General features: G+C 40.7%; 1 protein-coding gene across 1 annotated transcript in view; it reads right to left on the bottom strand.

Annotated features, from left to right (window-relative positions):
• Positions 1-23,763, bottom strand: part of LOC133572578 (calsyntenin-2-like) — an 839,649-nt gene that overhangs the window by 282,042 nt on the left and 533,844 nt on the right. Inside the window, exon 4 of the mRNA XM_061925391.2 lies at positions 18,899-19,107. Coding sequence (XP_061781375.2) covers positions 18,899-19,107 — 209 coding nt within the window. The remainder of the gene's footprint in view (positions 1-18,898; positions 19,108-23,763) is intronic.

The raw sequence follows: 23,763 nt of genomic DNA, 5'->3' as shown, positions 1-23,763 counted from the left end.
TGACCGTCACCGATTACGTGTAAAAACAGCTGTGTAAATGTGATCACACAGGCACTCTTAATGAGACAGCGCACTGAGTTCTAGTAAATTATTATAAAAAAACAACTGAAGTTAGTGTAGTGATTTCGATATCAAATGTATTTAGATGCTTTATCTAATTACATATATATATATATATATATATATATATATATATATATATATGTCTTAATAAGGTTATCCAAAAAATAGTGCTCGATACCGTAGTAGAGCGCAATATATGTATGTATGGGAAAAAAATCACAAGACTATTTCATCTCTACAGGCCTGTTTCATGAGGGGGGGTACCCTCAATCGTCAGGAGATTTTAAAATCTTAAAATTAAAATTAAAATTTTTTTAAATTTTAAAATCTCCTGACGATTGAGGGTACCCCCCCTCATGAAACAGGCCTGTAGAGATGAAATAGTCTTGTGATTTTTTTCCCACACATACATATATATATATATATATGTGTTAATAAGGTTATCCAAAAAATAGTGCTCGATACCGTAGTAGAGCGCAATATATGTATGTGTGGGAAAAAAAATCACAAGACTATTTCATCTCTTCTTACAGGCCTGTTTCATGAGGGGTTCCCTCAATCATCAGGAGATTTTAATGAGAGCATTCACATACCATGGTTTATATAGGGCACAGAGTGGGTGGGTACAGGCTGGCGTAGGGGCGTGGTGATTGGCTCATGTGTTACCTAGGAGGTGTTTCCGTCTGTGGCGGCATGCTGATACAATTTCGCTGCGCTTGTTGAGGGATGACAGGTCTGGACGGTATATAATAAACAGTTTCTCTTTCAAGCATAGGTTGCATCTTTTATTACCACTATTGTAAGGTGTGCTGGATGCAAGAATTTTCCATGTTATTGAATATTCAACATTATTGTCTTTGAGGTCCCAAATGTGTTTGCTGAGTTCTGTGGTATTCTGCAGGTTTTGGTTCCTGAAAGAAGCCTTGTGATTGTTCCATCTGGTTTTAAACTCTCCCTCGGTTAATCCTACATATGTGTCGGATGTGTTAATGTCCTTGCGTGTTACCTTAGATTGGTAAACAACTGATGTTTGTAAGCACCCCCCGTTGAGAGGGCAATCAGGTTTCTTGCGGCAGTTGCAGCCTTTGTTGGTTTTGGGGTCGCTCTGTCCGGGGGCCGACGGCTCATTTGCAATTGTTTTGTTGTGGTTTGAGATAATTTGTATATTGTTCATACGGCTGTAGCTCAATTTAATGTTGTTCTTGTTGAATACTTTTCTTAGGGTGTTGCCTTTGGGGAAGTGTTTGTCAATCAGACTGAGGAATTTGTGGCCAATGTTAGTTGAGACGTTTTTGCTGTATGGGGGGTTGTACCAGATGATGTTGTTTCGTTTTCTGTTCTTTTTTGGTTGGTTTCCTGGCGTGGGTTCATAGGTGAGGGTGAAATTGTAACCGCTTTCATCAAGGGCTTTTTGGTACGGGGGGGTTGCTTGGTCAAATTCAGCTTTGCTAGATGACAGCATCGATAGCCTTTTATTAATTCCGGTAGGTATTCTTTTCGTGGTGGTGGGTGGGTGGTTGCTGTCATGGTGCACGTATTGGAGTGTTGTGTTGGATTTCGTGAATGGTTGGTAGCTGGTAGAGATGAAATAGTCTTGTGATTTTTTTTCCCACACATACATATATATATATATATATATATATATATATATATATATATATATATATATATATATATATATATATATATATATATATATATATATATATGTAAATACATAAATATATATATATATATATATGTATATATATATACATATATATACATACATACTGTATATATGTACATATTTAAACATATTAAACATACATATGTCAAACGTTGCGTCGAGTGAGACGACTGAGGTTGTAGTGATTTCAAAAAGGAGGCAGCGTGCGGTAAAAAAGGGGTATTTATTGATTAAACGAGCAAAAAGCGAGAGGAACAGGGAAGTGCTCTGACCGGACAGACTATGAAGAAAACTAAACAAAATGCTGTAACCCAGCAAAACACTCACAGGACATGTGGAGCAGATGGCGTCCACAAAGTTCGAGCGTATATGAGCTCACCAGTGGATAGAGAATAATGTCCCGACAAACCAATGGTGTCGCAAGCTCAATTTAAATAGTGCTAATTACAAACAAAAAACACGTGAGGGGAAACACGCTCGAAGGCCGGCGTAAAACTGATGCAAGAAAGGGTAAAACAGGAAGGGAAAAAACACAAAATATGAGCACTACACCCAGAAAATCACCAAAAAATAAGGCACGGCGTGGTGTGACAAGCCGTGACAACATATATATATATATATATATATATATATATATATATATATATATATATATATATATATATATATATATATATATATATATATATATATATATATATATATATATGGGAAAGTGTTTGTCAATCAGATTGAGGAATTTGTGTCCAATGTTAGTTGAGACGTTTTTGCTGTATGGGGGGTTGTACCAGATGATGTTGTTTCGTTTTCTGTTCTTTTTTGGCTGGTTTCCTGGCGTGGGTTCATAGGTGAGGGTGAAATTGTATCCGCTTTCATCAAGGGCTTTTTGGTACGGGGGGGTTGCTTGGTCAAATTCAGCTTTGCTAGATGACAGCATCGATAGCCTTTTATTGATTCCGGTAGGTATTCTTTTCGTGGTGGTGGGTGGGTGGTTGCTGTCATGGTGCACGTATTGGAGTGTTGTGTTGGGTTTCGTGAATGGTTGGTAGCTGTTATTTCTCAGGTTGAAAGTGACGTCAAGGAAGTTGACGGTTTGCTTGTTGGCTTCAATCGTGATCCGTAGGCCGTTCTCTCGTTGGGAGTTTCCTCCTCTCCCAGCTCGCTAGCCTCAATCTGAACCTTGGTATTTACCGTGATGACGTACTGGCAGTGTGTCGCGCCTCGCCAAGGAGCAGCGAGAATACAAAGAAGCGCATATGCCAAATTTTCAAAGAGAACGGCCTACGGATCACGATTGAAGCCAACAAGCAAACCGTCAACTTCCTTGACGTCACTTTCAACCTGAGAAATAACAGCTACCAACCATTCACGAAACCCAACACAACACTCCAATACGTGCACCATGACAGCAACCACCCACCCACCACCACGAAAAGAATACCTACCGGAATCAATAAAAGGCTATCGATGCTGTCATCTAGCAAAGCTGAATTTGACCAAGCAACCCCCCCGTACCAAAAAGCCCTTGATGAAAGCGGACACAATTTCACCCTCACCTATGAACCCACGCCAAGAAACCAGCCAAAAAAGAACAGAAAACGAAACGACATCATCTGGTACAACCCCCCATACAGCAAAAACGTCTCAACTAACATTGGACACAAATTCCTCAATCTGATTGACAAACACTTTCCCAAAGACAGCACCCTAGGAAAAGGATTCAACAAGAACAACATTAAATTGAGCTACAGCTGCATGAACAATATACGACAAATCATCTCAAACCACAACAAAACAATTGCAAATGAGCCGTCGGCCCCCAGACAGAGCGACTCCAAAACCAACAAAGGATGTAACTGTCGAAAGAAACCTGATTGCCCTCTCAACGGGGGGTGCTTACAAACATCAGTTGTCTACCAATCTAAGGTAATACGCAAGGACATTAACACATCCGACACATATGTAGGATTAACCGAGGGAGAGTTTAAAACCAGATGGAACAATCACAAGGCTTCTTTCAGGAACAAAAACCTGCGAAATACCACAGAACTCAGCAAACACATTTGGGACCTCAAAGACAATAATGTTGAATATTCAATAACATGGCAAATTCTTGCATCCAGCACACCTTACAATAGTGGTAATAAAAGATGCAACCTATGCTTGAAAGAGAAACTGTTTATTATTTACCGTCCAGACCTGTCATCCCTCTACAAGCGCAGCGAAATTGTAACAGCATGCCGCCATAGACGGAAACACCTCCTAGGTAACACATGAGCCAATCACCACGCCCCTAAGCCAGCCTGTACCCACCCACTCTGTACCCTATATAAACCATGGTATGCGAATGCTCCCATTAAAATCTCCTGATGATTGAGGGTACCCCCCCTCATGAAACAGGCCTGTAGAGATGAAATAGTCTTGTGATTTTTTTCCCACACATACATATATTGCGCTCTACTACGGTATCGAGCACTATTTTTTGGATAACCTTATTAAGACATATATATATATATATATATATATATATATATATATATATATATATATATATACACATGCAGTCGGCTTTTGACCTCCGGCCAAGGTTTTTTATAACCCAATACGGCCCCCAAGTCAAAAGGTTTGGACACACCTGCTTCAACTGTTTACATGGGATGGAACAACAATTAAGTTATATAACATGTTTTTCAGCAAATTTACAAAACCTACATAGTTAACTACAAAAGCACTCGGAGAGCACAGATCCTCAATAGTAAAGAACCCTTTTGAAAAAAATCTCAATCCAGTCGTTGATTGGAATCCTCATTCAAAATCTAATTATTTACTTTTTTTCCTATTTCGATCTGCATGAGTCCTGAACATTTTAAATCAAACCATGATGGTATTGAGGAGCTATTTATTAAAAAAATCTTGCCTACCTTCATACTTTCCCCAAATGAGCCATTTGGAATTTGCCCGACTTGTGTTGTTTTTCCAAACTGCGACATCAGCAGATATCGCCATATATGGAAAAAAAATTACCCGGGTAGCTCTGCGCGAGAGGTTGCGCAGATAGTTGCCCGAGTAGCGTTGTAGTCGGGTACTGTAGTCTTCTTTTTTCTGTCCTCCTGTTATGAAGCAAACTGGCTCATACATACACATGCATCCTACACTGTTGCCATTTGTAATACAAAGTGGTGTATAGTTCTAACTTATATTTGTCAGTAAAAAACTACAACGCTGTCAAAGTGGAGGCACGTAAATAAGACCGCCTGCAACATGGCGCATCCTGAAGAAACGGTCAGAAAGCGGCTTGAAGAAGGTCTGTAAAACATAAACTATGCAAACCTTTTACCAACGAACCAACATTGCATGGTTTGTAGATCACAAAGAAGTGTCAAAAAATTCACCATATGACCCTTTTAAGCAAGTGTATATTGCTATTGTTCTAAGGGAAAATATTATATGTACAATATATATTTAAAAAAGTATATCTTCTTTTCAGTCATCCACTTCAAACACACATTGCCCAGCCTGGAGAGTTAAAGTAACTTCCTCATTCTTTTTAAACTTCTACTATTATATATTTCGGATCAAAACAATCTGTCCATTCCTCCCCTTGTCCCATCATTCTGGCTCAGTCTCTCAACACAACAGTCCGATACGACCTCATTACTGCAGGCGTTGCCCTAATCCGCCTGTGCATGCCACGTGGCAGCCTTCCTTCATCCGTGAACAAGACACCGAGATACTTGAACTTCTGACACCTGAGGATAGATTTTACTCCAAGCCGAGAGGATGGAATCCACCCTTTTCCTGCTGAGAGCTAACTTCCAATTTGGACGTCCTTGGTCTCATCCCAGAATCTTCACACTCAAACTGTAAACGCAAAGCAAAGCTTGATGAAGCTACCAGGACCACATCATCAGCAAATAGTAAACTACATCTTAAGGCCTCCAAAATGAGACACTCTTAAACATTTGGATGCGACTGAAATTCTATCCAAAGAAATAATAGACAGAACCCGTGGGGTCTAACATTCACATGAAGAGGCTCAACTTACTGTCGGCAATGCAAATTAATTAATCATGCGCCAATTGCACAAGGACTAATGGCACATAAAAACCCCAGAAAAATCTATGGAAACACCAGACTTGGCAGATGTTCATTCAGTTGTTAAACTTTGTATAAAAAAGATAACATTCGTGAGAAAATGTTTTTGTTATTTCAAACGGCAACTTCCTGGCTTTAAGGAAACTGACATAAATCAAGAATATAAATTGTGGTTGTCAGTAACAGTTAAATTCTTAGATCAATCACAGTGGAAACATTCCGGTAAAAAAAAAAAATTGGTATCAACCTGTATTTATTTCTAAAGCTAACACCTTTATAAGATGTAACCTGTTCATTGGTCTGTAATTAAGGAGTGTTCATAGCTTGGAGAGCTGTTGCACTAGGTGAATTGACATGAATCATGGATCAAACACGATATATGTCAATTGAAACAAACAAGAGGGAGAATCACGCAATATTGCAAAAGATGTTAATTGTTCTATCAGTGTCTAAAATCTGGACCAAGTTCTAACACAGTGGTTCTTAACCTGGGTTCGATGGAACCCTAGGGGTTCGGTGAGTCGGGCTCAGGGGTTCGCCGGAGGTCAAGACACACCCGACTCATCGTGTAAATAAGAACTTCTCCCTATCGGCGTATTAAGGATACGGCAACAGCAGTAGTCAGACTGATTTGCAGGTGTGTAATTTGTTGTGAGTTTATGCACTGTGTTGGTTTTCTTCTTTGAACAATGTGATGTTCATGCACGGTTCATTTTGTGCACCAGTATAAAAACATGGTAACACTTTAGTGTGGGGAACATATTCACCATTAATTAGTTGCTTATTAACATGCAAATTAGTAACTAGTCATTATTAAGTACTTATTAATGCCTTATTCGGCATGGCCTCATTATAACCCTAACCCTCTAACCCTGGCCCTAACCCTCTAACCCTAACCCTAACCAAAAAACTCTAAATTAAGTCTTTGTTACTTAGAATATGTTCCCCATACTAAAGTGTTACCAAAAACATATAACTTTCTCTTGAATTTGATTAAAAAAAAACATTTTATTTTTCACTAAAGAAGGGTTCGGTGAATGCGCATATGAAACTGGTTGGGTTCGGTACCTCCAACAAGGTTAAGAACCACTGTTCTAACAACATGGGAAGGTTGTACAAGGAAAGCATACTGGTAGAAAAATGAAAAACATCAAAGCGTCAAGACAACATGTAAAGGAGTATGTCTTGAAAAGAAAAAATGCACAGCAAAACAAATTAAGAACAAATGGGCAAAAACTGGAGTCACCGTCTGTGAGCGAACTGTAAGAAACCGCCTAAAGAAAATGGGATTTAAATACAAAAAAGCTCAACTAAAGCCGTCATTAACAACAAAGCACAAAAAAAAGGTTACGGTGGGCTAAGGAAAAACAAACGTGGACTAAAGTCATATTCAGTGATGAATCGCAAATCTGCATTGGGCAAGGTGATGCTGCTGCAACTCTGCTTAGGTGCCGTTCAAATGAGATTTATGAAGACGACTGTCTGAAGAAAACATGACAATGTCCATAGTCATTGATGATATGGGTCTGCATATCAAAAAATGCACAAGTTTACATTGACATTTGGACACTTTCCTTAGTTCATCAATCGAAAGGATGTTTGGGAATGATGACATTTTACAAGAGGCTAATGTATCTTACCACAGAACAAAACTTTCTTTAAGGAAAGATACATAAGCCATGCCGCTGCCTGCAAATAGTTTGGATCTCAATCCAATTGAAAATCTGTGGTGGAAATTGAAGAAAATGGTCCATGACAAGACTCCAGCCTGCACTGCTGATCAGACAACAGCAATCAGAGAAAGTTGGAGCAAGAGTTGATGAAGTCTCGTTAAAAGTCTCTGCCTCAGAGACTGCAAGTTGTTATATAAGCCAGAAGTACAACCAATGTGTTGTAGTGTTTTTTTGTTAATTTGTTTGTCAGTATTCCTTATTTTTTTCCTCAGAATTGAGTGATTCCATATTTTTTTTATTCAGCTTGCTCTAAAAATGTAACTGTTACTGACTATCCATCCATCCATTCTTTCGCTTATCCAAGGTCGGGTCATGGGGGCAGCAGCCTAAGCAGAGAAGCCCAGACTTCCCTTTCCCCAGTCACTTTGTCCAGCTGGGAGACATAGTCTTCCCAACGTGTCCTGGGTCTTCCCCGTGGCCTCCTACTGGTTGGACGTGCCCTAAACACCTCCCCAGACTATCACAATTTATATTCTTGACTTATTTTAGTGTTTCTTAAAGCCAAAAAGTTGCCATTTGAAATGACTATAGTTTAGTGTCAATGTCTTTTTCTGCGTTTTTTTCTACAAAATTAAACAACTGAAAGAACATCCTCCAAGACTAGTGATTACATCATTCAGCGTGACCCCAGCTTTGTACTCTTGCAGAACCCCGCACATGACACTACAATGCATTTTCCAAGTCCACCAAAAACATGTGTGCCAACTCCAAGTTACCCTACAGGAACTTTGCAAGGGTATAGAGCTGGTCCAATGTTCAACAAAACCCAAATTGCACCTTTTGTCGCCAGTTTAGACAGCAGGTTGCCAAAGACCATGTCAACAACATACACAAACCCTGGTCATCCGCCACTGAACTGCCATGAACACTGAGAACGTGAAGATCTGGCCAAAATATCAAACATGTTAAGTTTTTCATGGCGGTGTGAAATATGCCATGTTCAAAACACCTGTCACCGTGTAAAGAAATGTAGCCTATGTTTTTGCACTGTAAGATCCGCGATAATACCATGTTAACACCAACATAATTCGCCAGTCAAATTTTCCTCCCAGACCTTAACGAAACAGAGAAACAAAGTGACACCAAGCATGTAAACAGAGTTTAGTTTTTAGTGCAGATTCTGTTTACACGCTCTCTAGCCTTCTGTAATTGTATCTACCTGCTTGGCATTGGACATTTTGACAATGTAAAGGAGCACATTAAATAGACGACTCAACAACTCCCCCGTCTGTCTAATTGGTCACTTTAAACACAGGAACCCCTCAAAGCGTGCCATGTGGCCTCTGTTTCCGTGGGTGCAAAGTTAGGTTTTGATTTGGGTGGATTTTGTCACTGTTATGACGGCGCAAAAGCAAACCATGGGTTTCAAAAATGTCTATTAACTTTTCAAAGATGAGTATGATAGAGAGATATTGTCATGTAAATATTATTGAAAGAAGAACAAATATCATATAAATGTGTGCAAGGTGATGTGCAATGAGTAGGTATATAGTCGGGGTGTAACGATTCGTTTTTATAATGATTCGATTCAATTCAGAATTGGTGGTTACTGATGCAATTCAGGAAGAATTTGATCCGAAACGATCAGTACGATCAGTACGATCAGTGTCAGAGCTTGGTCCGCATTGCCGGCAGTAAGTCGGACACGTTTCCAGTGAGGGTTGGACTCCGCCAAGGCTGCCCTTTGTCACCGATTCTGTTCATAACTTTTATGGACAGAATTTCTAGGCGCAGTCAAGGCGTTGAGGGTATCCGGTTTGGTGGCTGCAGGATTAGGTCTCTGCTTTTTGCAGATGATGTGGTCCTGATGGCTTCATCTGGCCAAGATCTTCAGCTCTCACTGGATCGGTTCGCAGCTGAGTGTGAAGCGACTGGGATGAGAATCAGCACCTCCAAGTCCGAGTCCATGGTTCTCGCCCGTAAAAGGGTGGAGTGCCATCTCCGGGTTGGGGAGGAGACCCTGCCCCAAGTGGAGGAGTTCAAGTACCTAGGAGTCGTGTTCACGAGTGGGGGAAGAGTGGATCGTGAGATCGACAGGCAGATCGGTGCGGCGTCTTCAGTAATGCGGACGCTGTATCGATCCGTTCTGGTGAAGAAGGAGCTGAGTCGGAAGGCAAAGCTCTTAATTTACTGGTCGATCTACGTTCCCATCCTCACCTATGGTCATGAGCTCTGGGTTATGACCGAAAGGACAAGATCACGGGTACAGGCGGCCGAAATGAGTTTCCTCCGCCGGGTGGCGGGGCTCTCCCTTAGTGTTAGGGTGAGAAGCTCTGCCATCCGGGAGGAACTCAAAGTAAAGCCGCTGCTCCTCCACATTGAGAGGAGCCAGATGAGGTGGTTCGGGTATCTGGTCAGGATGCCACCCGAACGCCTCCCTAGGGAGGTGTTTAGGGCATGTCCGACCGGTAGGAGGCCACGAGGAAGACCCAGGACACGTTGGGAAGACTATGTCTCCCGGCTGGCCTGGGAACGCCTCGTGATCCCCCAGGAAGAGCTGGACGAAGTGGCTGGGGAGAGGAAAGTCTGGGCTTCCCTACTTAGGCTGCTGACCCCGCGACCCGACCTCGGATAAGCGGAAGAAGATGGATGGATGGATGGATGGACGATTCAGTGAGTTGAAATCGATTCTGTAACTTTTTAGTAAAAATATAAGAAATAAACCTGTGTGACTGTGAAGTAAATACTAGATACTGGACCCTGCAGGTGAAGGCTCCTTTATTCCTGTTATTTATTTTTTTGTAAGGGAATTAGGTATGAATGAATTATGGATACAAACAAACAAGTAAACAACAATGAATGGCCAATGCATTCACATCTTATTTGAATAAAATGCAACCAACACTTTAGGTTGAGTCAACAGGAGGAAACCTTTTCTTCCCTCATTTTCAACATTCAAGACATTTTTATTAAAACTACACTAACCAACATTTTAACAGTAGATTTACCTGCTAAATAAAGTTCCCCGACCCGGCCTTAAAATATCTGATGACGGACAGCGTCAGCAAGTGCAGAAGAAGCATGTATGCCCCCGCACCCCTGTTGATGGTGTTGGCCGCTCGCTTCCTAATTTCCATAGCCTCCTTGATCCATCTCTTGTATTTACTTTTTTTCTGATGAAATTACTTCTTCTTGTGTTTCGGAAGTTGGTGCGTCGCCCTAACTTTCTGTTGTGCCGGTTGCGCCCTTTCTCGCTTAAAGTTGTGTTGTGACTTTATATAATTGAGTTTGAGTTTGAGTTTATTTGGAACATGCATGCATACAGCATGATACATCAAAATTACCAGTTTCTCTATTCAAAATGTTCGAAAAGGAGTAGGAAGAAGCAGAGCTTATTTCATTCTACCTATTTTCCTTTACATTGCAGTTGCTAAAACTTTTGTGCACTTCCTGTTCTCAATTTATTCACAATATACTCCATAAGTAACAACAATAATAAAAAAAAAAAAAATTGGTGAAGTAAGTTATACTTCATGGTGAGATGAGTAAGATTATCTTGAAAATTAATGGATGGATGAAATACATTCAGAATCTAAATTGACCCTAGTGTGTGAATGTGAGTGTGAATGTTGTCTGTCCATCTGTGTTGGCCCTGCGATGAGGTGGTGACTTGTCCAGGGTGTACCCCGCCTTCCGCCCGAATGCAGCTGAGATATGCTCCAGCACCCCCGCGACCCCGAACGGGACAAGCGGTAGAAAATGGATGGATGGATGTTTATCATGGTTCTTCTTTTTTGTACTTTGTAAACACTTTAAGTTTGAAGAGTTTCTTAAGGTGGATCATATTAGTACATTGTTTGATTTCTTTGCTTAATCCATTCCATAATTTAATTCCACATACTGTTATACTGAAAGTCTTAAGTGTTGTACGTGAGGACCCCAGGAAGACTAGCCTGCCGCCGATGCCTCAGCTAATGGGGATCCCAAATAAACAATGAAACCACAATTAAACGTGCGTACAAATGTTTTAAATAAAATTTTTCTTTAAGATTATATTTCTCCTCTTTTGTTGAGAATAATTGTTGTATATTCTTGGGTAGCAGGTTATAGTTTGCTCTGTGTATAAATTTAGATGTTTGCAAATTAACCATGTCGTGGAATTTCAGTATTTTTGATTCAATGAATAATGGGTTTGTATGTTCTCTACATCCAACATTAAGTATTATTCTAACTGATCTTGTTTGGAACACGGTTAATGAATGAAGTGTACTTTTGTAGTTATTTCCCCATATTTCTACACAATAACTCAGATATGGTAACACTAGCGAGCAGTAAGCAATATGAAGTGATTTTTGGTCTAGAACCTGTTTTGCTTTATTCATTATCCACGTGTTTCTTGCTACTTCATGTTGTATATTTTTTACATGAGATTTCCAGTAAAATGTATCATCAATCATTATACCTAGAAATGTGGTTTCATTTACTCTTTCAATTTATATTCCGTCTATTTGTATTTGTGTTTGACTTTCTCTTTTACTGTTACCAAATAGCATTATTTTAGTTTTACTGAGATTCAAAGATAGTCTGTTTTTGTCAAACCATCTTTTTCATTTGTTCATTTCTTCTGTTATTATTTGTATTAGCTTCTGTGTGTTCTCTCCTGAACGAAACACTGTTGTATCATCCGCAAATAATACCAACTTTAAATCTTTTGTAACTTTACAAATGTCTTTTATACAGAGATTGAACAATTTTGGTCCTAGTATTGATCCCTGCAGTATACCACAGGATATATTTAGCGTATATTTAGCGTTGTAGACGTGTGTTCGCCTTTTGTTGTGTCTTTTGTCTTTGTTGTGGCTTTTGCGATCGTGCTGTAGCTGAACGTTTTTGTGTTGTAATTTGTGGCGTTTGCGTTTGTTATGACCTTTCTTGACTACTGCCATTTTTGTTTTGATGACGCATCTGACGGGCACATAGATGTGACATTTTACGTCCTTATCATTAAAAGTGCTAAACTTCATATAAATTCTGCCGTTCTTAAATCCAATGTTTTCCTTTTTCTAGTATCAATAAAATTGATCGATTCCCTTTTAAAACGATCTCGGATCGATGCCCAGATGGCAAACTTTCTGAGCACAGATTGACATACTTAAAATTTAGGAATATAAATCAATCTATTGATATATCGATTAATCGGTACTCTCCTAATATCGAGTAAAGAGTCTTAAGGGAGTTAAAGAACAACTTCTCGTCCCGCTTTGTTAAAGCTGGCATTATTCTGCATGAACCAAAAACAAATAAAACCCAGCAAGTTTGGTTTACTTTGTTTCTAATTATCGGTTGGCCAGTTTGGTAACAAATGGGTCAGTGAAATGTATTTCTGTCCAGCATTCGTGCGTGTTAATATGCATATGCTCATGCAAGTCCTCCCGTTCCGCATTGAAGGTACTTGTTATAAAAAGCCATGCAAAATTAAATTATTTTTGGTTGTAAATGACATTTCTAGTACAAGTTGAGGGCGTGTGAAGTGGTTTAATGAAGTGGTCTGTGATAACAAGCATGCTTATGAATCATGGAGGTGTCACTGAACAGATAGTGTGTGTAACAGATACAGTCTTATCTGTGCTTTTAGTGTTCTTGGAGTTACTCCCTCAGATGACGTATTGCAGGATGGGTCTCTCGGGCTCCGTATAGATGGGACACATTTTTATTACTTTTTCATTTGGGACTTGGCCTCATCTCTGTCAGCTTTCCTGTAGCCCTTGAGACAAACACCAATTCACACATTTACCTCGTTTTAATCTACATTGGAGAATAGGAGTCTCCGATCATCAGAGACAAGGCCACACTTCTCGACACAACACATCATTGCAAGTCAGAAATAAAATCTGATTCAACATTGATTTGTTGAAATATGGGACATACACTGCTCTGTATTATTACTTTTCTTCAGCATAATAAATTGTGCACCATATACCTCTGCGGGTAGTAGTTGTTCATGTCTCTCTTTGTTTGATTTTTTTCCAATTAACCTTGGAAAGCCGAAAAATTTCTTGGGGAATTTTGCCTATCATTCACAATCCTTATTTAAGACAAGAACAATTTTTTTTAAATTTTTTAATGCATTCTAAATATGAAATAAATGCTATCAAAAGTCTGCTTACAATGGAGCCTATAGGAGTTGCTCTATTCTGCCTATAAAGCACTTAAAAACATCCAAACACCTCCATTTGTCATGTCTGTGTGATCATGTTTTGTTTTAGTAATGAACGGTTTAAATTTTGGACTTTTTGTGCACTTTTGTTTTGTTTTGTCACCATAGCAACCATTAGTTTCACCTGTCACGTCACGCCCCTGTTTCACGTTCGGACTCACACACACCTGTCACCAATCATGTCACTGTTATTTAAGCCTACCTTTGTTCATCACTCGTTCTGCCTGCGTTGTTTTGATGTCACACCGGTTTATGTCTTGCTCTGTCCAAGTAAGTTTCCATGTCCATGCCATAGCTTCTGTTTAAGATTAGCCTCACTTGCGTTTTAGGCACGCTTGCCTCTTTTTTTGTTGTAGTTGTTGTTGTATTGTTTACCGTATTTTCCGCACTATAAGGCGCACCTAAAAACCACAAATTTTCTCAAAAGCTAACAGTGCGCCTTATAACCCGGTGCGCTTTATTACGATTCATTTTCATAAAGTTTCGATCTCGCAACTTCGGTAAACAGCCGCCATCTTTTTTCCCGGTAGAACAGGAAGCGCTTCTTCTTCTACGCAAGCAACCGCCAAGGTAAGCACCCGCCCCCATAGAACAGGAAGCGCTTCTTCTTCTACTGTAAGCTACCGCCCGCCCCCGGAAGAAGAAGAAAAAACGCGCGGATATCACCGTACGTTTCATTTCCTGTTTACATCTGTAAAGACCACAAAATGGCTCCTACTAAGCGAAAAGGATCCGGTTCATAAAAAGACGCAATCTCTCCATCCGCACACGGATTACTACCGTATTTCACAGCAACTGATATTCCTGTGAACCGCACTGTGGAACGGGAGCACGTACGGTGAATATTCGCACCACAGGGAATGAGAAGTCATCCTTCACTGTGGTTCTAGCTTGCCATGCTAACTTCCACCCATGGTGATATTCAAAAGGAAGACCTTGCCAAAAGAGACCTTTCCAGCCGGCGTCATCATAAAAGCTAACTCGAAGGGATGGATGGATGAAGAAAAGATGAGCGAGTGGTTAAGGGAAGTTTACGCGAAGAGGCCGGGTGGCTTTTTTCACACAGCTCCGAAGGCGAACACACCTTCACTAAGACGGGCAGACAGCGCCGGACAACATACGCCAACATTTGCCAGTGGATCGTAAATGCCTGGGCAGATATTTCGGTCACAACTGTGGTCCGAGCTTTCCGGAAGGCAGGATTCACAGAACAACAGCGACACTGACTCCGATGACTTCGACGAGACGGAACCGGCCATTTTGGATACCACGCTTGCGCAACTTTTCAATTCGGACACCGAAGACGAAGAATTCGAAGGATTTACGAATGAAGAATAACTTCAGAAGGTGAGCGCTATGTTTATTTTGTGTGTTGTGACATTAACGTTCGAGCAACATTATGTTGCTATTGCTCTACACCATTTTGAATTTTATTATGTTTGTGATTGCACATTTGCGTACATTTTGGGACAGAGTTGTTAGAACGCTGGTTTTCAATATATTATTAAAGTTTGACTGAACTATCTGACTGTTTTTTTGACATTCCCTTTAGCGCAGCTTAGGCGCGGCTTATAATCCGGGGCGGCTTATTGGTGGACAAAGTTATGAAATATGTAATTCATTGAAGGTGCGGCTAATAATCCGGTGCGCCTTATAGTGCGGAAAATACGGTATGTTCGCGGTAGTGCGTGATTTATATTAATAAATCCTAGCCTACCTTCACGCTGTTGTCCGGAGCCGTCTATTTTGCATTGGAAGAACAACCCCGCAGCTAGCTGCGAACCCCACGTGACACCATTAAAGGCCTACTGAAACCCACTACTACCGACCACGCAGTCTGATAGTTTATATATCAATGATGGAATCTTAACATTGCAACACATGCCAATACGGCCGGGTTAGCTTACTAAAGTGCAATTTTAAATTCCGCGCGTAAAATCCTGCTGAAAACGTCTCGGTATGATGACGCCGGCACGTGACGTCACGGATTGCAGAGGACATTTTGGGAAAGCATGGTGGCCAGCTATTAAGTCGTCTGTTTTCATCGCAAAATTCAACAGTATTCTGGACATCTGTGTTGGTGAATCTTTTGCAATTTGTTCAATGAACAATGGAGACAGCATAGAAGAAAGCTGTAGGTGGGAAGCGGTGTATTGCGGGCGGCTGCAGCATTACAAACACAGCTGGTGTTTCATTGTTTACATTCCCGAAAGATGACAGTCAAGCTTTACCATTGGCCTGTGGAGAACTGGGACAACAGAGACTCTTACCAGGAGGACTTTGAGTTGGATGCGCAGACGCGGTACCGTGAGTACGCATGCAGCTGCGGCCTCCAAACATTTGATCGCTTGCTATCCCCGTTTAAATAAGAAAATCGCATTTCAGTAGGCCTTTAAGGTTTTATATACACGCTGTAAGTATATATGTAATGTAGTAACAGGCGCATTTATAATAACATTTATTATTTAGGTATTTTGCTCATTTATAGCATAGGCCTTTAAATACAATTGAATGGATTCCCTTGTCAGTCACATGCTCTCTTTGTGAGTGGGTGGAGAAAGCTGCTATAGCGTAGAAGGAAAATGACACAAAATCTCTCCATAACTTTTTGAACAAACTTGACTAACCCTATCTTATACACAACCTCCTGGTGAAGGTGATATACGCCACTGATTCTTAGAACCTTCACACTGCCAGGAGAGTGAATTAGAGTCAGCAGATTGAGAGACAAGAGCTCTAAGGAACAAACTAAAAGCCTGGGCTGTCAAACTTGTTTGTTTGGCAGAATGTCAGAGAGTAATGTTTATGCCACAATAGCTGCCATCCATTACGCTCAACGCCCCAAAACTCGCTCTCAATCCGGGTCACGGCACCAAACTAACACAGCCCAGACATGCACGCACTGGACTTGAAACAGAGTCCACGAATCCCCGCTGATTGAGTATTCAAGCAGTGCTAGCCAATGAGCTGAAAGCCAACTGGCTTGCAGGCAGCTTGTTGTCCAGGACAACTCATCAGAGAGTGAAGATTACACACACAAAATCATTTCAAATGCGAGACTTACAACAGTCAATGTAATTTTGGTATACTGTTGTAAAAATCAAAAGTGTCAGATTTGATGGGGGTCAAATGTGTGTTCTGTGGGTACTCTGGTTGGCTAAATAGCTGTCACCACTCACACTCAAAAAGTTAAAGTGACAACTTAAGTAAAATCAATATACTGAACAACCTTTTGTGTTCCTGATGTTTCCCTCTTGTTTTCATGTGGGGTTTTTGTTTTGCCTTTTGGTTCGGGACCCTTTGGGACTGTGCGACAAGGGGTGGCACTTTCGTGACTTCTGCGGTGCTTTTTTGTGAACTTCTAGATCTTCCTCCCGGGAGCCTTTTGGCCATGGAGACCAGCTGCTGGGTCTCTGCCACACCAGAGTCCGTTTGGAGAGACTGGAGGAGATGCGGATGAAGAGACAGGGCTGCGGAGCTAGCGCTGAGCGCCGGGACGGACATGCTTCACAGTGTCTTGGCTGAATGAGCATCTATCGGACACCTCGGTCTCCTTGGACGTATCCTCGGTCATACATGCGGACTGGACACTGGCCGAGAGTCGGTGGGCGGCCGTGGGTGGAGTCGGCTCTCTTGGTTGCTTTGTTGGGTCTGCTCCTCTCTGGCCATGCTCCCCCCACCCCAGCAGACGATGGCGTGGAACACCGCAGAGGCCACCACAGTGTATATGTTTTTTTGTTATTTTTTGTTGTTGTTTTACTTTTGTGGCTGTGTGTAGAAATGGCTGGTTGCATCAGCTCTGCTCTTTTAATGTATTTAATGTCCTTTGTGTTCTTTAATGTTTGATCCCTCTCACACACATGCTTATGTGTGCTATGGCTATGAGGTTTGTTTTCTTGGCCTCAATCTAGACCCCCTCTCCAGGACCTAGGCTTAGACTGATTTTTTTTTTCTCAACGACCCCCGCAGCCCTCTCCAATGTTTACCTGTTTCTCACCTTTTTTTGTAAGGAGCGCAGGAAGTTGGCAGACCCGTCAGCGATCCTGTTCTGTCTCCCTGTAATGTTTGATCCTGTTCTGTCTCCCTGTAATGTTTGTCTGATCTTGAATGGGATTGTGCTGAAAATCTTAATTTCCCCTCGGGGATTAATAGTATTTCGCACCGGATTATAGGGTGCATTAAATAAGTCATATTATTATATATTTTTTTCTAAATGGAAAACATTTCCTTGTGGTCTACATAACATGTAATGTTGGTTCTTTGGTCAAAATGTTGCATAGATTATGTTTTACAGCCGCTTTCTGATAGTCGCTTCAGGATGTGCCATTTTGTGGGCGGTCTTATTTACGTGGCTCACCTTCGGCAGCGTCTTCTCCCCGTCATCTTTGTTGTAGCGGTGTAGCGTGCAAGGACGGGTGTGGAAAATGGAGCTAACTGTTTTAATGACATTCAGACTTTACTTAAATCAATAACGGAGCAGCATCTTCTCATCCGGAAACAACAACACCGGAAATGTGTCCCAGAAAAAAACGTCTGACCGGAACTCTAATAACTAAAGTTCCTTGGGTGAATAATGTAAACTCACCATACCGGTATGTTTTAGCGCTTTCATGGCGAGTTTACTGTCAGATATAAGTATAAGAACTTAATGCTACTTTATATGAGAAATGGCAACAACTGAGGATGAATGTCCCATAACAACTATAACTTATCGACTACGTCGTCGGCACGGACTACAAAGACGGACGCAAGCAATTTTTCAGGATTTATGCAGATCCCAAATACAGATCAGCAGGTACCAGAAGGTTAGAAAAGTTGCTTTTGCATAATATTGCGAAACAAAACGCCAGATAATATGTCTTACCTTATACACACACCATAATGATACTTGTATGTTGAAACACATCAAACGGTGCAGCCGACACTTATCTCTTATGCTTGACTGCCATCTACTGGTCACAATTATCACTACACCATGTACCAAATAAAATTGCTTTGAGGTGGGTATGCGCAACCAAACTTATTCCTTACATTAGGCGCACCGGGTTATAAGACGCACTGTCGAGTTTTGAGTAAAAAAAAAAGACTTTCAGTGCGCCCTATAGTCCAGAAAATACGGTAAGCGTACATGTGATAGTAAAGAATGACTTAAGCTGTACATGAATCTTGTCAAGTACTTACCGTTGCGGTCTATAGCAAACGGTGTGTTGGTAGCGGTGATCTGGTAGTTACAGATCTGGCTGTATTGAGGGGAACAGTCCTGGTCAGTGGCCTCCACTTGTAGGATGCTGTCATAAATCTTGCCCTCTGTCACTGCCGCTTGGTACTGGGGCTCCCGGAACACCGGAGCAAACTCGTTCACATCGTTGACCTGAATATGGACCACTGCCCTGCACAGAGTAGTCAAAGCATATGAAAATGAGAGGAGTCATTTGCATATAAATATGATGTAGTGGGATTCAGGTTGTTTTTATTGGTGCAAAGGGCCAGAGGGCTTATGTAGAATATTGTGCCAGAATTTTTTTCCCCAAGCACTAAGCAGTAAAAGGCTACAATTGAAAGTGACTTGACAAAAACACAATGTATTAAAATTAATACATGGGATTACAGGAGTTGTGATCCTCTTTTGGCATTTTGCCTAATCACTAGGCTAAATAATTGAAGCTTTGGGCATTAATCGCCTGTGCAGCGAGTGTATTTACGGGTGTCCTAATTTCTTCACACAAGCCCTTCTCTCACAGAAGACATTTTACTGTGTTTATTTATTTATTTAAGTATTTGTTTGAAAAAAAATATACATGGTTGATATTTATTAATGGATTATTAACCATAAAATGTTGTGGTTGTGGTTTATAGTAGAGATTGACTGATATGTTTTTTTTTCTCATACCAATGTATTAGTAGTCAAGGAGGCCGATAACTGATAATTGGAGCCAACATTTATTTGCAGTAAAATTAACTAAACATGAATAGTATACATCAGTAAACAGCTGGACAAGGATTGAAGTTGTTTTTTTAACAATGTTTTTTCAGGAAATGACAGACCGGTAGCGCATAATGTTTTATGTGGCGCCAATGTTGTGGTTAATTTAGCACCAAAAAAACATCAGGGGACATAAAAAACACCTTTATTACGTGTGTCAAAGAGGAGTGTCAACGTTTGCATTTCAAAATATGGAAATCTGCAGAAAAAATGCATAACATTTGGTATTTTACTTTGTCACAATAACTTGCAAGCTAATCAATTTTATAGCAGTTTGTGGATTTAAAGTACCAGTAGAGTGGAAAAACAAGTTGACTTTATATGCTTAATTGGACTTCATTGTATGCATTAACACATATCCAATTGTTTTTACATTTCGCAAAGTATGTGCAAATACCGTCTAAACATCACAAAATGCCACGAATTCAGTCGACCATTTTAAATATTCAGCTCCGAATATCTTCGGCATATTTTGTAGATTCTACGTCGCTGTAGTAACGCTTCTGCACTCTGACCATATTATCAAATCAGTCATACTAAAAATACGCAAACAATGGAAAGAGATGTGCTGTTTATCATTTATCATCATTTTAATTTTCCTGAGAGAACTCTCCTGAAGGAATCAATAAAGTACTATCCATCTATCTACGTAAGACCTATGTAAGACAATAACATATGTTTGGCTTTTTTGTATCCATTTCGAAATCGTAAATAAATAACTAACAATTGAGTCAACAGATCGAGGATCCTCTATTGCAGAGTTTTTCAACCACTGTGCCGCGTGCCGTGAGATACTGTCTGGTGTGCCGTGGGAGATTATGTAATTTCGCCGAATTGGGTTAAAAATATTTTTTGCAATCCAGTAATTATAATCCGCAAATGTGCCATTGTTGAGTGTCGGTGCTGTCTAGAGATCGGCAGGGTGACTGTGTAATACTCTGCCATATCAGTAGGTGGCAGCAGGTAGAATTGCTTTGTAGATGTTGGGAACATGGTTTGTCGTGATCACAATATGCAGACGACAGCGGGAGGCAGTGTGCAGGTAAAAATAAACAAAAGGCAAGTGCCCCTAAGAAAAGACATTGAAGCTTAGCGAAGGCTATGCAAAACGAAGCTAAAACTGAACTGGCTGCAAAGTAAACAAAAGCAGAATGCTGGATGACAGCAAAGACTTACAGTGTGTGGAGCAGCAGACAGCGTCCACAAAGTATATCCGTACATCACATGACAATCAACAAAATAGGAGCGCAAGACAAGAAATAAAACACCACACACAGGAAAAAAAACAAAAAACTCCAAATAAGACACGGCGTGATGTGACAGGTGGTGACAGTACACCTACTTTGAGACAAGAGCTATATTGATGCATGCTTGGTTATGGTTTGAATTCATATCCAACAATTGCGAGAACAACTTTTGATTGTCAATATAGGCTGCTGAGTTTAAATTTTTAATGTTTTCTGCTCGTGGTGTGCCTCGAGATTTTCTCAATGAAAAAAATGTGCCTTGGCTCACAAAAGGTTGAACAACACTGCTCTATTGCATCCATTATACCCTCTAAAAACATCTAGAAACCGCCAACAATCCTCCATTTACATATCGTGACCTGAAAATTAACCAAATATGAGTAATATTGTTATTATAAGCGGTTACGCAGACAGGCTATTTTAGCGGAGCATTGATAGCAGTTAGCTAATTCTAGCTAACACCGCTATTGTTGCCGCACTACGCCAGCAGCTGTTTCTGCTTTGTGTCAAACTTGGTAAAATTAAATTCTGGATTATAATTCATGCATCTCTCACAAGTAGACAAATGTGGTCGATGATGGTCGACTTTGACAACCTCAGACGCTAGTTACGGCAACGATTTTTTTGATCCTTTGTGAGGATTGCGATTGATTCTTGATCTGAATGGAATTATGTGAGGGTCATGGTGGTCGTCATCGCAGCGAGAGTGGAAATAGTACAGTAAGAGCTGTTTTATTATGGTGAATTTTTATATTTAGCACCTAGCAATGCTGCTGATGCTAGTGTTGCAAAAAAGCTACATCCATATAGCACTCTGCTTCTAAAAGTTGTTGCTAATACTCTTTGTATTCGGGTTTAAAAAAATTAAGCTTCTGGAACATTATTTTCCCCAAAGTAATCATTTTTGGCTCTGTCAAAGTCTGCTTGATTAGTGTTGTTGGTCTCTGGTTCCAAACGCGACGTCACGGATCACATGACTGGCTTTGTCATTATCTCTCAAAATGGCTCAGGAATCTCCGTGAGATTGATACTATTTTGATCATATATATTTACTTGCAAACGTTTTAAGTCTTTTGTTTTAAGTCTTTTTTACACTTTGGGGAGGTGAACGGTACTTTGGGCTGTGGGATTGAGTGTGTTGTGCAGGTGTTTGAGTTGTATTGGCGGGTTATATGGACGGGAGGGGGGAGGTGTTTGTTACGCGGGATTCATTTGTGGCATATTAAATATAAGCCTGGTTGTGTTGTGGCTAATAGAGTATATATATGTCTTGTGTTTATTTACTGTTTTAGTCATTCCCAGCTGAATATCAGGTCCCACCCGCCTCTCACAGCATCTTCCCTATGTGAATCGCTCCCACTGCCCTCTAGTCCTTCACTCTCACTTTCCTCATCCACAAATATTTCATCCTCGCTCAAATTAATGGGGAAATCGTCGCTTTTTCGGTCCGAATCGCTCTCGCTGCTGGAGGCCATGATTGTAAACAATGTGCGGATGTGAGGAGCTCCACAACCGGTGACGTCACGCGCATATCGTCTGCTACTTTCGGTACAGGCAAGGCTTATTTATCAGCGACCAAAAGTTGCGAACTTTATCGTCGATGTTCTCTACTACCGTATTTTCCGCACTATAAGGCGCACCTAAAAACCACAAATTTTCTCAAAAGCTGACAGTGCGCCTTATAACCCGGTGCGCTTTATATATGGATAAATATTAAGATTCATTTTCATAAAGTTTAGGTCTCGCAACTACGGTAAACAGCCGCCATCTTTTTTCCCCGTAGAAGAAGCGCGCGGTGCATGCTGGGATATGTGACGTTTCATTTCCATTTGTGTGTTTATGTAAAGACCCCAAAATGGCTCCTATTAAGTGTGTTGTCTGTCTAATTATAAATAATGCAGACGAGGCGTGTTAACTGAGTTCTCAACGTTTACTCACAGCGTGCTCATAACCACATTCTAACTGCCAGCATACAACGCTTCTCAGGGCTACCGCGCATGCTCGTAACTATCGTTGCATGCTGGGTAGTGTAGTTGTTATATTTGCTAGCTCATAACAGCACATTGAGAGACACGCTTACGCGCTTAATTCAATACTCGCCGTCATTCCGGGTGGATTGACAAAAGACCTCCAGCCACTAGATATTGGTGTCAACAGGGCATTCGAAGCTAGACTGCTAACTGCGTGGGAACAATGGATGACAGAAGGCGAACACACCTTCACTAAGACGAGGAGGCAGCGCCAGACGATGCCAACATCTGCCAGTGGATCGTAAATTTGCCCAACTTTTCACTTCGGACACCGAAGACGAAGGATTTACGAATGAAGAATAACTTCAGAAAGTGAGCGCTATGTTTATTTTGTGTGTTGTGACATTAACGTTCGAGCAACATTATGTTGCTATTGCTCTGCACTATTTTGAATTTTACTATGTTTGTGATTGCACATTTGCGTACATTTTGGGAGTGAACAGAGTTGTTAGAACGCTGGTTTTTAATATATTATTAAAGTTTGACTGACCTATCTGACTGTTTTTTTGACATTCCCTTTAGCGCAGCGTAGGCGCGGCTTATAGTCCGGGGCGGCTTATTGGTGGACAAAGTTATGAAATATGCCATTCATTGAAGGTGCGGCTAGTAATCCGGTGCGCCTTATAGTGCGGAAAATACGGTAAATCCTTTCAGCAAAAATATGGCAATATCGCGAAATGATCAAGTATGACACATAGAATGGACCTGCTATCCCCGTTTGAATAAGAAAATCGCATTTCAGTAGGCCTTTAAACTCAAGATAATTTTAAAGGATTGTAATCATAC

The sequence above is a fragment of the Nerophis lumbriciformis genome, linkage group LG30, assembly GCF_033978685.3.
Source record: "Nerophis lumbriciformis linkage group LG30, RoL_Nlum_v2.1, whole genome shotgun sequence".
NCBI lineage: Eukaryota > Metazoa > Chordata > Actinopteri > Syngnathiformes > Syngnathidae > Nerophis > Nerophis lumbriciformis.
Note: the sequence above shows the minus strand (reverse complement) of the source record. Positions and strands in the feature narration are given on the sequence as shown.